This window comes from Lampris incognitus, chromosome 13 (genome assembly GCF_029633865.1).
Source record: "Lampris incognitus isolate fLamInc1 chromosome 13, fLamInc1.hap2, whole genome shotgun sequence".
Lineage (NCBI taxonomy): Eukaryota > Metazoa > Chordata > Actinopteri > Lampriformes > Lampridae > Lampris > Lampris incognitus.
Window position 1 is genome coordinate 11,184,639 of NC_079223.1, and position 17,714 is coordinate 11,202,352.

Here is a 17,714-nt window from a genome sequence, read left to right on the forward strand (position 1 = left end):
AAAAGAAGAGCGGAGTCATTGACCAGAAACAGTTGGGGAGAAAAGGGGGGGGAAATTGAAAGAAAAGAAAAAAAAAGGCGCATTACAAAATGACACAATTGAGCAAATGACACTTACGGACAACAGTCATAAACGTTCACAAAGACTCCTTCATGTTCATGACAGTGTCATGTCAGCCTTCAAATAAAATGCGATCAATAATAATCATCATCAAATTTGTAATTGGAGGCGTTCGATCCAAACGCTCCCTGAAGACGATGAAATGTGTGTGTCAGGGCAGACATGTTAGGGGATTGGGACCGCAGTATCATGCTGAACATGAACCAACCTGCACTTTGACAGAAATTACTGAACCTAACTAATGGCTTTTTAATTGTCTTCATTAGATCTCTTTGTTTGGTCCATCCAGAAAATTAACATGTCCAAGTTCCAGTGAGACGCCCAAAATCGTGGCTAATCCAACAGGATACTCATTAATCACACTGCCTCATGTCAGGGATTTGTGGTGTTATTGATGTAATGGTAGTGGCATGACATCTGGCAGCATGTGCAGTAAGTCTGTGTTGTGTTTGTGTATGTTTGTGTATGTTTGTGTGTGTGTGTGTGTGTGTGTAACTATGCAAAACATGTCTCCATATTGGTGTTGAACAAAAGCTGAGATCAGTGATGAAACAAACCACCACAACCACTAAACTCATGCAAGGGGGGTCTGGGTAGCGTAGCGGGCTATTCCGTTGCCTACCAACACGGGAATCGCTGGTTCGAATCTCCATGTTACCTTCGGCTTGGTCGGGCGTCCCTACAGACACAGTTGGCCATGTCTGCGGGTGGGAAGCCGGATGTGGATATGTGTCCTGGTCACCGCACTAGCGCCTCCTCTGGTTGGTCAGAGCGCCTGTTCGGGGGGGAGGGGGAACTGGAGGGGAATAGCGTGATCGTCCCACGCACTACGTCCCCCTGGCGAAACTCCTCACTGTCAGGTGAAAAGAAGCAGCTGGCGACTCCACTTGTATGGGAGGAGACATGTGGTAGTCTGCAGCCCTCCCTGGAACAGCAGAAGGGGTAATTGGCCGGAGTGGGGTAATTGGCCGGATACAATTGGGGAGAAAAGGGGGGGGGGAAATCCCGCCCCCCAAAAAAGAAATCAACTTAAATCTTCAGATCCAGTAAGATAGTTTATCGCTCTTAGAGTCAGCAGCGTTGACCTTGAGTTGACCTCGGCCTTGATGAACTCGATGGTGTAGCAAAGCCCCGTCTCTTCAGTCCCTTTACCTTCAGGAGCAAAGGTCAAGCTCATCTGTAGTAAATCTAAAGTTTCTTATCTCTTGTGCGTTGCATGTTCCCAGAATACCTTATCCACTACTGTCAAAGTCATGAATGTTTTTTACAAGCTCGTTTTAAGCGTTTATTGTCAGGCAGGACTTTCCCGGAAAATTTGACGCGGTGGCAAGAAAATGTAGATGAGTAAGTAGGCTGAAGCAAAAGTCGAGGCGCAGATAGGTCTGACCAAGCTTGTAAAGGACCTCACTAACCAACACCCCAACATCAGTAGCCTAAACTAAGGCTCAGCTGTGTTCATTTTTAATCAGTCCACAAATATACAAGAATGACTGATTTACTGCCCATTTTCATCTCTTCCTCGTCTTCGTCTTTTATCATAATTCAGTTTCTGGCACACACACTTGTCATTCCCTTTTGTCGGTAACGCCGAGGATGTCCGTGTTTTCCCTGAGCGTCCCAGGGGTTAACAAGAACAGCGAGAAATAACACACATGGAGGGAAGACTGCTGGCCGGTCCTGGAGAAAACAAAACAAAATGGAACACGTACGCCGTACTCTAGCCAGTCTCGCCGGTCTCGTAAAAGCAAAGCGTGTGACGGACGGCCCAGCACCCCAAGGAGCAGGACATTATCACAAAGCTTTTAGCTCTACACCCACACTGGGCCCCACTGTGTGTTTGACTGGGCAATCTGTTCACTTTCTGCCTGCCCTGGTTCACATTACATCACAGGCCCCGGCAGCCTGTAAATCCCCCCAATGAAACACTATTCTAGTCAACCCCTGGGACATTCAGGAAAACATAGACACCTCTAGGAGCCAATCTGCATGCTCAGCTAATAATGCCCAACGTGCCTCCTGCTGACCTTTGCCGTCAGCGGAGGCTGCACGAGTAGCCGACCAATTATTAATACTTGTGAACGCAATCGTGACTATTAACATGAAACTAAATGCCCCTTTAGATTGTTTATACTTCACTTAAAGCGGCATTGTGTCATTTTTCTACCTACTTATTAAGATCTGGAGTGTGTAAACAACAAATTGAGACCTCTGGTGTTTCAATACACCACTCAATTACACGAGCTGCTTTCGCCTCAAACGGCCCGGTGTGACGAGCACGGGCAGAACAGACCTTTTCCAGCAACATGGCCGACATACTTCCGCTTCCTCCGAGCAGCGTGAAGACCGGTCCTCCCCCGTTCCCCGCAATGTTAAAAGGCAAACTTTCTGTCGCCTTCGATTCCACCTGCGATCACGTATATTGTGTTTCAAAACAGCATATAACACAATACAGCAGTTATTTACTTATTGTGTTTATGTTGTAAGACGACTTCGCCTCTGTAAAAAGACAGTTTGATCAAGGGTCACCTACCCTGAAATTGCCATTAGCCCTGATTAGCCAGTTAGCATTTGGTGACCCTCGATCAAGTGACACTCGTCATGCTGACAACAGAAAGAAAAAGATTTGTCAGCGATGCCTGTATCTTTTTATGTTGAAACACAAAATAAGTGATCACAGACAGAACTGAAAGCAACATAAAGGTGTTTTTTAACACGGCGTGCAAGAGGGACGACAGCTCTTTACCGTGCCGTCATGAAGCGGAGGTACATCGGCCATGTTTTTTAAAAAGGCCTGTTGTCGCAATACCAACAGACGACATGTGACCCTTCATTCGTGTATTGAAAATTACACGTGGACGTGGAAATGTAGATGTTTCTTTCTTCCGCAGTGGCTTGTTGATAGAGGCTGCAGCAAAACCCCTGTGGTTTATTGCCGGAGAAAATCATGACTCATAGCGACCATCGTTTCCTGTGTGCAAAGAAACGATCACGCGTCATTCGCTAAATTACCTGAAAAATTACTCAATGTTGCTTAAAGAGAATAGCTAATTTATTCATCTCCAAATCGTGAAAACTTGTGTAGTTGCTCATTTTATTGTTACAGTGTGGTAAAACGCATGGACAAAGGTGTATTGTTCCACACGCATAGACAAACTGGCGAATCTGAGGAGAAACCGAAGGTGTATCTCACGAGCCAATATGGCGGAACAAGACAGGGGAAGAGCTTTACTCAACCTTTACTGCAACATGGAAAGCTAAACGCCAGGTTCACCCGTGTTTCATTCGTCTGGCTGTCGAGAAGGCGCTGGCATAATGGCAGCTCTTTCAAATGCCACCTGGAATGGCTCCCTGGTCGTGAATTGCTGAAGCACCACTTCAATTACCACAGTGATCACAGATGTCAGTAATTTTTTTTTAAAAAAAAGGACAACCTTCAGAATTGTAGATTTAACATTCACATCTAACTGCAGCTTTTATAGATTTTTGGCTTCACTTGTATAATTTGCCTCACAAATCCCATTAGTGAGTGGACCCCCAATGTGAAATGAGATTAGCATTTTGAGTAAAAGGGCGATATATTTTGGCTGATTATGAATGCTAATATATCCTCCTTTGTCCTTCTAGATGATAATCAAAATAACACTGAATAACATATGTGTCCTTTTAGAATTAAGCAGGCCCCTGCTAAACACCCAGGGCTCATTCCAGAGCTATCTGAGGTAGCGGAGATATCCAGTACTCAGTGAAGTGAATGCTCCCTGCCCTCGTTTTGACTTTGATATTCTTTAGAAAAAAGTTCTTTGCAAGTGTAATCATCTCCGACATTGACAATCCCAGACAACAAACTCAAAATGTGTTATCATCATTCAGTCTGGTGTGTGTGTGTGTGTGTGTGTGTGTGTGTGTGTGTGTGTGTGTGTGTGTGTGTGTGTGTGTGTGTGTGTGTGTGTGTGTGTGTGTGTGTGTGTGTGTGACAGACTGTGTGTGGCAGGGGTTAGTCATGTTACTTAGAGGAAGCAAGGCATTGCCCTATTAGAGGTTCAGTAAACAAATGATGGAAACAAGACACTGGATGCCCACATCTGGACAGGAGGAACCAGATGTTGAGCTTCTTTACAGAGGCACTAAAGACACCTAGATCCACCTGACCCCACACAGCACTAAAACAAGACCACGGAGTTGGAGAGATGGCAGGCCACAAAAAGGCACTGAAACCACTTGGGCTCAGAGCGCTCCCTTGGCTGAGGGGATCAGTCTGAGCCCAAGCGTGAAGTTCAGGGGCTCTCTATTCTTAGTCTGGCAGACCCAAAAATGTTCATCCCGCTGCTTCTGTTTTCTCCACTTTTCTTCAAATCTAGGTTGGAGCAACATGTGCTGTCCTGTTTTAGCCGCCTGCTCCTTTACCTGCATCTAGACAGTAGGCAATCTAATACTGGGCCAAATCACATTATGCCCTGATCTTGCACTCCATTAAATTAAATTCCACCACGGTGAGATACAATGGCCTCATTTTTAGATAAAGAATGTTTTGGGTTTTTTTAAATTTCATAATGAGTCACGCTGAGAGCTGGAAAACATCTGCAAATGGCCATCCTTTGCCCTCGTCTCTACACCTTCATTACCTTTATGCGACGAGCCAAAAACAGCTATCGACAGGAGGGCCGTAATCCCTGTCGGACCCCACTGGTTATGTCTACGTAACATTCTCACATTGAGGTGAAAACCATGTCCCTGTATGTCTTTAGCAGTACCAGCAGGTCGCCGGCTAACTGTTTTGCGTTGATGCCCCAAAACTTACTCTTACTCAGTAAGCAGTTTGGAGGATAAAACAGTGAAAGGAGGAAAGAGAAAATCATTGTGGAAGCAAAAAAAATCTGACCGGATGTTTTTTTCTGCTGGACCGGATCAGCGGGCCACCCTACAAATATGAACGTTGCTGACTGACTGAGTAATAATGTTTGACATGACTGGGCCGCTGGATCAGGTGACCAACGTCACTGAAGTTACACAATTGGTCTTCGAAGCGACTAGAGGCATGAGGGAGAGCGCAGTTAAAGGACCCCAAATAACAATCACTCTGACAAAACACTCACTGGCGGGGCATCTGGGTAGTGAGGCGGTCTATTCTGTTGCCTACCAACACGGGGATCGCCGGTTCGAATCCCCGTGTTACCTCCGGCTTGGTCGGGCATCCCCACAGACACAATTGGCCGTGTCTGCCGGTGGGAAGCCGGATGTGGGTATGTGTCCTGGTTGCTGCACTAGCGCTCCCTCTGGTCGGTCAGGGGGCCTGTTCGGGGGGGAGGGGGAACTGGGGGGAATAGCGCAAACCTACCACGCGCTACGCCCCCCCTGGCGAAACGCCTCACTGTCAGGGGAAAAGAAGTGGCTGGCGGCTCCACATGTATTGGAGGAGGCATGTGTTAGGTAGTGTTCAGCCCTCCCCGGATTGGTAGCGACCAGGACGACTTGGAAAATAGGGTAATTGGCCAAGTATAATTGGGGAGAAAAACTAGGGGGGAAATAAACCTAAATAAATAAATAAATAAATAGATAGATAGATAGATAGATAGATAGATAGATAGATAGATAGATAGATAGATAGATAGATAGATAGATAGATAGATAGATAGATAGATAGATAGATAGATAAATAACTAAAGGTTTATCTGAAAAGCGTTACTTTCGACCTGGTTCTCCCCTATGAATTTTTGGTGTTGCACTTTTTAGACGGTCCCTGCACACACGTCTCACAGCCGGCTGTACATGGAGACCCAAGTTATCTGTCCAGCTTGGAGGACGTCTCATTTTGTTGAAAATGAGGTTGTAGCTCGTTGTCTACCTTACTATGGTAGGAAAGAGGCGTCATTTGTGTTTTAACAGCATTTCGCTTATGACTTATTGATCCGGGAAGTTCAAATCTGTGACTATATTTCCAGCCTTACCGAACTCCAAGGACAAGTGATTTAGTAAAACGAGCACAAAAACTAGAAGGAAAAAAAACCCTGACATGACCACACACAATAATGAGTAAAGTATGTGCACGATCGAGTAAAATGTAAGCACGATTTAGTAAAAAGAGCACACGGACTAGAAAAAAAAAATGATGTGACTCATATGACTCAGGGGCACAGTAGTAGTCATCAGATGCAAGGACATATCCACTGTAAAGACAATTTCAGAAACTTGGAGAAACCCAGTTAGATAGTGGTGCTTGATGCTGCAATAAAAAAGAGCATTACAGCTATGGTATGTTCTGTATAAGAACCATCCATCCATCCATCCATCCATTATCCGACCACTTATCCTGCTCTCAGTGTCGCAGGGATGCTGGAGCCTATCCCAGGTGGGGAGACACCCTGGACAGGCCGCCGGGCCAACACACACACACACCACAATATTAAACTTTGGGTTAACTCTGTCTTTGACGTGGCCATGTAGGCCCTGAGTAAGGCCTCTGTCCAAAATTCGTATCAGTCGTTTGGATAACTTGATAGTTTTTACATCTGTTTACTCACTATTTATCAAAGGCAAGCCAAAACTAAGAAGAAGAAAAAAGCTACACATAGCTGCAGAGAGAAAATAGACCACATCCCTTGATAGGGATAATCGGAAGAGATGAATTAATACAATGCTCAATGAAAAAATTAATTTATTCCTGTGAGAAAATTGCAAATTGCACCTTCTATGCACGGGATGGCATTATTTTTATCTTGAATACAAATAACCCTGGAATGCAGCAAGAAAATCTATAGGCATCAGTGTAAATCCGCTAATCTGATTCTCATTCTTGTATTCTCTGAAACTTCCTTAGTATTGTAGGATTTGTGACCGATGTTCAGAAAAATGGGCTAAAAATATATTTCAGAAGATCGGCCTGTCTTCTCTGTATTCTAATCTGGCAGACAGAAGGATTGCAACCTGTCAGGAAAAAAATAAATAAATAACTGAGCCTGTGAGGGTTTTACCTCTAATCTCTGGACCATCTCTCTGATGTCTTCCCCGCAGTTGTCGTGGGCCGACAGCATCACACATTCACCACGCTCGTAGAAGATTTTGATGCTCATGATCCCCGAGGTCCAGCCGATGACATCACGGCAGGAGCAGTTGAAGACCACGTTCTTGGATTCCTCCTCAATAAGCACAATGAATTCGTTGGAGATACCCAGCAGGCAGTCCACGTCTGCAGACTGGCCGAAGTCGCGAGCGCGGACGCTCCAGGTGATGGCTCCCACGCTGAACAGGTGGGCGTCCTTCCTGGGCTTGACCTTCTCCTTCTTCTTGGCCCCAAGGGTGATGAAGCTAAATTTGACAGCGGAGTCAACGGTAGCCGTGCTAACAAAGTTCTCCGCCAGGTCCTTCAGGTACTCCTGCCGTGTGCGTGTTGCCATGGCACGGAACTTCTCCGACTTGTGTGCGGCATTTTCTCCATTAATGACTTTAGCGAGCAGGAAGTCCCTAAAGACAGCTGACTTGGGGAAAGTCACGCCCTTGGGGATGGGGGGGCCAAACGGAGGCACGTCTTTAGATCTGGAAACAGCCACGCTGGAAAAGGAAAGCACGGCGGACTCTATAATCACAGCCTTACTTGCAGAGGTTACACGTGACTCACTTGTGGCAATGACAGTAAAAAGGTAATAAAAAAACTATCTCAAAAAGCAGAAGGTTAAATTGTGTTAATTAGTAGCTTTTTAATTAGGTGCTAGAAATGTATCTTTTCGGGCCCGTTTTATTCCACTGATCAAACACCGTATTATTTACAGGCGTCATCTTGACTTCAAATAAGCCTTGAGAAGACAGTCATAATTCATAATTTCAAGGTGTCTCTGAAGATAATAACGCTACGACGTTAAACAGATCAAAAGAGCCTTGTGGTTTCCACACATTACCAGGAGGTCATGAAAGGAAAAAGAGTATGTGTTTAGTGGACAGCTGTTACTACTTCATGTCAGGCTCATCCTTAAGTGTTTGTGCAAAGAGGTTGATGGGAAAAAAATATGAAAAGATGTCTTGCAGCGAGGGGCTTTGTGTCATTTACCTGTAGCAGACATTTTCAGTGCAGGGATTGTGGACTTTGACAATGACAAACACGTGCTGGAAATGAGAGCGGATGTTTTTTGGAGTGAAGGGAAGAGCCCCGGGTTCCTGGAATACGATGGTGACGATATCGTTGCCAATGTGCCGTTTCCTTAATAACTAAGTTGTTAAAAAAAGAGGGTAAAACAGAGATGGGGACAGAGAGAGAGAGAAAAAAAGGATAGCTGAAACGTGAATAAACAAAGTCAGCATTAATGCAAAAAAAAAAAAAACACATCAGAAAATCCACAAGATTTATTCCCAGTACAGCACATCCCTCTGCTGTTTCTGCCAAAACCCTATTTGTGCGCCAGAAAGGGAAATGAAATTGTTTCTTTCATATTTCATCTTAAAAGCTTGAAACTAAAAGACTATCAGTAGCATCAATACCAGCACATTCAACATGGCAGCGAAACATTTCAAGCACTGTTACTGTAATTTTCTCTTCTTCTCATGTTCAGCTCCATGCTGTGAAACTGATATCACTTTCTACTAGCTGTCAGGGATATGAGGATTAAACGGTTTTGACAGTAGCACAAATATATTCCCAAAACACAATTTAGACTCTAAAGTTTATGTTGTTGGGCTGGCGAAGGCAGCTAGCCTGATTCCCAGGTCAATATGTAGAGATGTGACGCGTTTATTAACAAGTAGCATTAGAAAGTACGGGTAATGAATTGGACAGCATGACAAGATGTGAGGGGTTAGCTCTGCTTAGGCCAACTGGAAGACTACATCCAGGGATTAGATGATAATCCTACATGAGTAAAGAAAAGAGAAAGAAAATCCCCTAATCCCGCCAATCAGGAGTCTGTGGATGCATAGGACCAATTGGTCCTCTTTGCCCTGTCTTACTACTCTTACTCCAACACCCAACTTCACCAAGTCCTTGGGTTTGTTTACTTGTAGTATTTCTGCAGGCTTGTACACATAGGTTTTATCTTGGGCACAAAAAACAGTCTTTCATAGGGCGTCCGGGTGGCGTGGTGGTCTATTCCGTTGCCTACGAACACAGGGACTGCCAATTCAAATCCCCGAGTTACCTCCGGCTTGGTCAGGCGTCCCTACAGACATAATTGGCATGTCTGCGGGTGGGAAGCCGGATGTGGGTATGTCCTGGTCGCACTAGCGCCTCCTCTGGTCGGTCGGGGCGCCTGTTCAGGGGGAAGGGGAACTAGGGGGAATAGCGTGATCCTCCCATGCGCTATGTCCCCTTGGCAAAACTCCTCGCTGTCAGGTGAAAAGAAGCAGCTGGCGACTCCACATGTATCGGAGGCGATACGTGATAGTCTGCAGCCCTCCCTGGATCGGCAGAGGGGGTGGAGCAGAGACTGGGATGGCTCGGAAGAGTGGGGTAGTTGGCCAAGCACAACTGGGAAGAAAAAGGGGGGGGAAATCCAAGGGAAAAAAAAAAAGAGAAAAAGTCTTTCGCCTCTCCTCTATACCAGGGCTGTCAAAATTAAGACTGTGAACCTCTGTAATTGGGTCTTTGTCAGGCCATCACTTGCTAGCCTTTCACAGGATCCAATTAATGGCCTCTTGCTAGTTTAGACCAACAAAGTGCCCTGTCTAACACCATGCCAGGTCTTCCACTGCAGAACGCGATTATCAAAAACCTATGAGGGGGCTCCAATTGCCCCAACAATGCTCCTGATTTCAACGGACAGGTCATTACCACGAAAGAGACGAGACTCTGTGGAAGACTGGCGGGAACTGGGATTGCAGATACCCGTAAAGGAAGCTACTGGAGGATTCATTACCACAGTTAGACTCTGGATGACAGTGCTGAAGTGACGATGTGCCCGGTTGGAGGGGACCGCTACTGACCTGCTGTCTGTTGTTAGGGGTGTAGGGAAGCAGGGTGGACACATGGAACATCAACTCATAGTCCTTATAGGTGGTGTAGAGAGAGTGGGTGCCTGTTGAGTCCGCTGTAACACAGTGAACAGTGCGGTCAAGGTCAACGACAAGACTAAAAAGCCACTGTTTATATTCGATAACTTGAAAATGTAAGGGTACATGACACCAGAGCACAGCGAAACCCAGGGGCTTACAAAATATTAAGGCCACAAAGATAGTTACACCTGAGCTCAGCAGGACTCGGAGTAAGTGCGTTTGATTTCCAGAGCATATGTCTTGCTTTTCATTTATGATGAAGTGTGTGAGTGAGGGCGGTTTCCTTACTCTTGTTGTCCAGCTGCGCTCTGTACTTGGTGAAACCTTTGAGGCGCACCCTCTGGCCCAGCAGGTCCAGGAACTCGTCGAGGGCTGGTCCGGCACTCTCGTTGTTGTACATCTCCTCCTCGGTGCTCTGGCCCGCTTTGCAGTACAGAACTCCCACCTTATGCTGGAAGCTCAGCTGGGAAGAAGGCATACACACAGACACACAGGTAAACAAACACACACAGCCAAGTGAGAGGTTTAGTCTGGGGTGGAAATGTGTCAAATACAAGCAGTCAGACACTTGCAGAGAGCTGAAATCTTTTGTAAAGATGGTCTACAGAGCCTGGAGTGCCCTGAGCACTGCATAAATCATCCTGTGCGAGTAGTTTTTATTACACTGGGGCTGAATTACTCACAAGTTGCAGGATCACCCTGAATTATGAAGGAATACAAAAAAAGATGCTATCAATGGCATTTCAACTCTTTCTCAAGATTTATGCTAATGAAACCTTATATGTGTTGTTATAATTTTGCATCAGTACAATACTTTTCGGAGTGCACATAGAAAGCAATGCTTAGGAAACGTGAAAAAGACATGCCCAGTGATGCAACGTGGATTTAAATCTAAATATTTGTAAGAATATAGTTGAGAAATCACTATATTTCTGTAAATGCATGCACAATTTGGGTGATTGTCATATGTATGACATTACAGAAGCGTTCCTGTCTCCCACACCCAACATGAGCCAGTCCAACGAGGACCCCGAAAGAAATAAAACATCAGCTAGACAGTGATTTCCCTCACACATGGAGTACCGCCCACTGAACTATGAAGTTATGAATCTTTTATGACCTCAAGCTCCCTTGTGCCAGATGAGCAAAGATAGTAAAAGACAGACACCCCCCCCCCCAAACACACACTCTCCTGCTTTTGGCAGCTGTGGCTCCCTGCTCTGAGGACAGCATCTTGACACGGGGGTCAGTGAAGTAAAGACTAAAAAGGCTTTGTGTGGGCAGAAGACAGAAATAATGTACATAGTGAACCGATTTGAGAATTGTCTGTGCTGCATCTTTCTTTTCCCGTGTTACAGGTTAACAGTTGCCAGTGTGCTGCTGATGCAGTTGTCATGGTGACCTCCACCATCAAGCAGACTGTTGTGCACTCAGACTCCTGTGGTGGTTGAATGCTATTATACTACCGTGCCCGGTGAAAATTGCACAATGTACGTGGTGATGTGGCACTCTTTCTCCTCCCCCATGTATTATGGGGCTCGCTTAACCTCACGCTCCTCTGAACAGAACGGTCACACTGCTCCACCAAATTTCACACTGCCTGAAAATCAGATTTATCTGAAGGCAAAATGAGCAAGTTGCCACTCCTGGGCTGCAGCTCACTCTGCCATGCAAGTCTTCCACTTGTGCTCTCCAATGTACTTTTTGACGGCTTCAGCTTCTGCAGCACCAGCAACGTATGACAGGAACAGAAGCGGCAACGTATCTTTAAAGTCAGACTGAAATTGAAACACTAATACTTTCTACCATCAACCGTTACTTTATTTGTCATGCATTTTGTGTTGTCTCTTTCTGGTGAATAAATATTAAAGGTAAATTTTGGTTTTTCTGTTTTTAAATGAGCTCCCCTAGGTTCAGTTTCTCTCAATCTTTGTTATGAGAACTCATGATGTTATCAGACACACTTATTAACAGACTGCCAATCAAATCAAATCAGCAAATTATGAAACCCCGCCCACCCTTGCTTGTGCTTGTCACTCAGAGGTAAGCTCATGAATGACCATGAGGACTAGACAGTTAATTTGTATTTATTGAGACAATTTAAGTTTTTCAGTCGTAAAAGGTTAAATCTGATTACTGATTTTGGTCCAACTGTAGAGGCAAAGATATTTCTTTGAGTGAACCCGGCAAGAGTTGAGTGGCTCTGCTGACTGACCAGGTAGAAATAAGGACATTTTAAATATCACTTTCTCTTCTCTGTGTCTCTCTCTCCGTCTCTCCCATTCTCCGCTGCCCGAGGCTGTTGAGACCTTCGCCTTTCTTAACAAAAAAAGTGGAGAGTGAGGAAGAGGGAGATGGAAGAAGACTTAATGAGGGGAGAGAGAAACGGGGACAACAGTCCCTCCGGACAGCTTCGAGACAAACCTGAGGGATGCGGAAGTGTTGCGGTATCCCCCAACCGTCCAGTAAATCAACATCCATTCTCATGTCTTCTGAGACACAAGCATACTTAAGATCTGCTGCAAAGTCACAGAATGTAGTATGTAGGCTATATAAGACTACGTCCAAGTTTACTGAAAATTAAGATGTTTTGGGGGAAGACTGAGGGAGAGGGGCGGACAACCCTGATACTTAAGCTCTACACATAAGCACATCCTGATTTCTGCAAGTTGAGAGATGCTCTCACATCAACATTTCATTTGTTGACCATGGGTTAACCCTAAACCTGACCCAATCCCCCCCTTTTTTTCTCCCCAATTGTACCTGTCCAATTACCCCACTCTTCCACGCCGTTCTGGTCACTGCTCCGCCCCCTCTGCTGATCCGGGGAGGGCTGCAGACTACCACATGCCTCCTCCGATACATGTGGAGTCGCCAGCCGCTTCTTTTCACCTGACATTGAGGAGTTTCACCAGCGGGATGTAGCATGTGGGAGGATCACGCTATTCCCCCCAGTTCCCCCTCCCTTTTGAACAGGCCGCTATGCTACCCGAATGCCCCCATCTGACCCAATTTCTAACGTGAATCTGATGATATACCAGCCCGGAAATATCATGTCAAATGTTCAAATGTTGCTCTAAGAGCGTCTCTCTCTCACTCAGTAGTCAGCAGAACACGTACACAACATCTACATAACACAACTATGATGACTGGCTCAGTAATAACAGCCCAAGTGAGTGATGGAGGCAAATCTCCTGAACACACTAGTGAACTTCCTTTACCTCTGGCTACATGACCTGATGTCAACATACAAAACCTTAAAGCTCTGACCACTTCGGCTTAGAAAGTCCAGCGTCTGTGATCAGACAGCGGCTATGATCACTGTCGCTGTCTGTAAGTCACATGTTTCTGCCCACCGGCCTCAGACTGACATCTCTCATGTCTCCCCAACCCTGCTTCCACCTCTGCTTCCTTCATCTGAAGAAATGAAAAATACCAAGATGGCTGGACTGCCAATCTGCATCTTCTTTGTGGAAAAAGAGACGTTCTAACTGTTGATATGCGTGCAAGTACAGGCCACTCTTATTCTGACGTTCTGCAGGAACTTTTTAATGGACTTCAGCGGAGAACACTAGAAAGACGTGCTCTGTAATTGGCACTGTCTGAAATGATCATTTAGGTCTGTCTTCACCTAAAATCACATCTCAAACTGAGACAAAAGCAGTCGACTGGGATCTAAAAATGGGATCTAAAAGACATCCGCACGTTACGACCCCTCGTCGCAGCCGGGGACCATTACCGCCGCCCGTGGCCCTGCTTCCGAGATATTCTTTGTGCCGAGCCGGTGGAGGAGGCAGAGACTGTGAGGGGCTGCCACGATCGCTGCCTTGCTCCGGAGCAAGTCTGTCACTCAGCAGGTGCTCTTTCTCTCTGAAGGAGAGGAAGAGCAGCTGGGCATGCAGAGGCACCGGCTCGCAAGAGTGTGTGTGTGTGCGCGCGCGCGTGCGCGCATGTGAAAAGCCTCCAAAGGCCATATGAGTTCCTCAGATGAGGCTTTCTTTCTACTTTCGACATAGTAAAACAAAGTGGGTCTGCCAAAGCATTCTCGTTCTCTCGGGGACTCACAAGAATCCAACCTTAATTTCTTCCTGTCCAGTTTCTCCCCAACACACACACACACACACACACACGCACACTGGAGCAGCGTTGAAAGTCCATCTCGGTGAAAGAGGAGATTACGGGCTGCTTGAAATTTTAACCATTTGCACAGCGAGCATCCCATTAATGATTAAAACAGAAGTGTACAAAAATATGAGTGTCCAAATATAAAGCTGGTGTGTACTGGACTTTCTGGGAGGACGAGTCAGAGCAGCTCCATAAGCTCAGCCTTAAGCATAGCTGGAACCAGCGTTGGAGACCGTGCCATTACTTTCATGGTTTATACGTCTCTCTTGTCACAGCTTTGAATTTATATCCAGTTTGTATCCGACGCCAAAGCCGGTCGCAGGCGACGTTGATCGAACCCCCATCTGCTGTATCAACCACACCATCACGAAGCAATCTCTTGTATGAGCCTGCCTGACGGTTAATTGGCCGATTTAGAGGTAGAAAAGCTGCCATCAGTTCGTGGAGCTGTGCGCTGAACTTAAGAGAGGATCGTGTCTGTGTGTGTGTGTCTGTGTGTGTGAGTGCGAGCTCACGACAATGCTTCACTGTACAATAACCACATAGCTGACGCATCCCATTATAAACGTATGTCCTCTGTCAGCTGGAAGGATGAGCTCATGTTAACAAATGAAATTCCATTAATAAGCAGGTGCATCTCTGATAGTTACACAAGCATTTCATCACTTACTACCCTCCCCCACCTCCCGTACCATCTCACCCCCCCCCCCACTTCCCTCACCATCTCACTGTTTCTCCACGAGAGAAATTAAATTGATGTCACACGGCGAAGCCTTTCCTTCTGTAATTGCAAATATAGGGGGGCCCATATCACTAATGGCCATTCCATTCAAAGAGATGGAATGCAAAACGGCGTCCTCTGTCGCCTCAGTAGGAATACCAAATGGACCACTCTCAGATAAAATAAGTTGTCTGAAGTATATTACTCCGGTCTGGGTCTGAGTGTCGCCTCGGCAGAAGAAACGTGTCAGAGAAATCGATGGTGGCCACAGCGAGTCTGGGATTCGTATTGATTCAATGCAAGTGTGATATTGGCTGTCCTACGCCTCTATCTGAGCCAGTGACCATCTTAACTAGTTCTGACAGGAAGCCTGCAGGCATGAACGTTCCTCCCATGTCAACTTAAGTTCTTCCCAGTTGCTTTTTATAAGCAGTAAAAGCAACCAAAAACCGCCCCCCAAAAATAGCCTATAGCAACGGTTATGATATAGATATGTGGCTGCAATGAGTTAAAAGTTAAACAGCTGGAAGCCGAATGAGGACAGACATCCTATGACACCAACTTTTGCCAACTTGCCCATGAAAAAAGGCATATTCGCCAAAATCGCTTCTGCAGAAGTGCACAGTTGGCCTAAAGTGAAGGACCGGGTCGCACTTGCAAAATCAACGCTAAGAATTTCTACCCCAAAGACATCTCCAGATACTCACCCCTTGCTCGTCCAGCTTGAGAAGCTGCTCTGGGACCTTGGGGGAATTGATGGCCAGCCTCAGGCACTGGATATTGAGTTCAGGGATCACATACTCGAGAACTTCCTTCAGCGGCAGACCCCGGGCCGTCCCGTGTCTCGTCGTGGCCGGGACAGCATCCTCCAGAATGGCCCCACGGAGTGTGGTGAGCTGAGAGGACAGACAGAGCGTGAAAAAAGTTCAGTAAATTAGGTCTGCTGCCAATCAAACATCTTGGGCTATGCCAAAAGTGAAATGTCCCTTGTTCTCTGGACACGGTGTGTATTGTATTCCAAGGATTTCAGACATTAAAAGGTAGCACAACCACGAGTACGTGGGGCTCCTATGTGGCTGCAGTGTGCTGCTGTCATGATTAGCAGTGGGAATCACAGATTAACTCACGATACAATACCGCCACGATACGTTGCCCATGACAACGGTGGTATCACGATACCGTGATACTGCGATACTCGATACATTGCAAGACAATCATTTACGATCCACGCAATACCTGTGTAACTGAAGAAGAAAAACTACCGCTAAAAAGACAAAAAGCATTTGGGGGGGGGGGCGTCCGGGTGGCATGGCAGTCTATTCGGTTGTCTACCAACACGGGGATCACCAGTTCAAATCCCCGTGTTACCTCCGGCTTGGTCGGGCATCCCTACAGACACAATTAGCCGTGTCTGCGGGAGGAAAGCCAGATGTGAGTGTGTCCTGGTCACTGCACTAGCGCCTCCTCTGGTTGGTCGGGGCACCTGTTCGGGAGAGAGGGGGGAACTGGGGGGAATAGCGTGATCCTCCCACAAGCTACGTCCACCTGGTGAAACTCCTCACTGTCAGGTGAAAGGAAGCGGCTGGCGACTCCACGTATCGGAGGAGACATGTGGTAGTCTGCAGCCCTCCCTGGATCGGCAGACGGGGTGGAGCAGCGACCGGGACGGCTCGGAAAATAAGGTAATTGGCCGGGTATGATTGGGGAGAAAAAAAAAGGGGGGGGGGGGAGTGGATCCAAAAAAAAAGGACAAAAAGCAGGAATTATGTATTTATTCACTGCATTGTGGTGTCAGTTTCACAGAATTTGACAACTGAGATGAAATAATGTCCAGCAAAGTTCACAGAGTCTTAGCGTAGTGCCTCTTTAACACACACACACACACACACACACACACACACACACACACACACACACACCGACTGCAACTTGTCCACATGTGCCATCTTTCCAATGTAAAATAAAATTCCCTGGCAATTTGTTTCCTCTTTTTGTTCTTTAAATTTCTGTTACTGTTGTTTGTTATCAATACAGTTTGAGGAAAAAAAGATCATGGAAAAAAATTTTGATAAAAATATTGATATTTGGCACCAGTGTCTTGATAACGAATCGCAAGAGGAAGTATTACAATATATTCCAGTATGGATAGTTATTGCCCTCCCTAGTCACGGTGTGCTAATATGTTATGCTATAGTATTTAGGCTAACGGCTCCATTACAGGCGGTGTTAGGCGACAACAGGGCGTGCTAAATAACTGAGGCAGGCTAACTGAACGTGCCAGTAAAAGTTGACCTGAACATCTTCTACACCCACTTTTTAACTCTCTGGGGTGCTTTGACACGTGACAGACACATCTTCACAAATAAACCCCACTTTGTCGTCTATTTGCAAAGCCTACGGGCATGACCGCCAGTGCTCAGTGGCTTCATGACAGATGCACTCTGAAGAGTAGATTACTTAACAATCTCAGGGAGCGAGGGTAAAAAGAGAAAGGAGTGGACGAGAGAGGGAGAGAGAGAGAGAGAGAGAGAGAGAGAGAGAGAGAGAGAGAGAGAGAGAGAGAGAGAGAGAGAGAGAGAGTAGGCTAAATTAAAAGAGTACACGTTAAAAGAGACTTTCGAGTGATTGGGGAGTTAAAATACTGCTGGCAGGGCTAGCATGACCCAGATACATTGTTCTGTCAGGGGAGTGGTGCTTCAAACCAGGAATGGCATCTGATATCAGTGACATTTTCCTGCCTGATGCATCTGTCAAACCTGAATTATTCAGTGGCTGA

The 17,714-nt window shown here is 46.1% G+C and overlaps 1 protein-coding gene across 2 annotated transcripts in view; it reads right to left on the reverse strand.

The window, feature by feature from the left end:
- LOC130122731 (signal-induced proliferation-associated 1-like protein 2) overlaps positions 1-17,714 on the reverse strand; it is a 116,803-nt gene that overhangs the window by 46,809 nt on the left and 52,280 nt on the right. For both annotated transcript variants that reach the window (XM_056291724.1, XM_056291723.1), the window contains exons 4-8: positions 15,646-15,834; positions 10,381-10,555; positions 10,024-10,127; positions 8,159-8,316; positions 7,089-7,665 (exon numbers count right to left, since the gene is read on the reverse strand). In XM_056291724.1, coding sequence (XP_056147699.1) covers positions 7,089-7,665; positions 8,159-8,316; positions 10,024-10,127; positions 10,381-10,555; positions 15,646-15,834 — 1,203 coding nt within the window. The remainder of the gene's footprint in view (positions 1-7,088; positions 7,666-8,158; positions 8,317-10,023; positions 10,128-10,380; positions 10,556-15,645; positions 15,835-17,714) is intronic.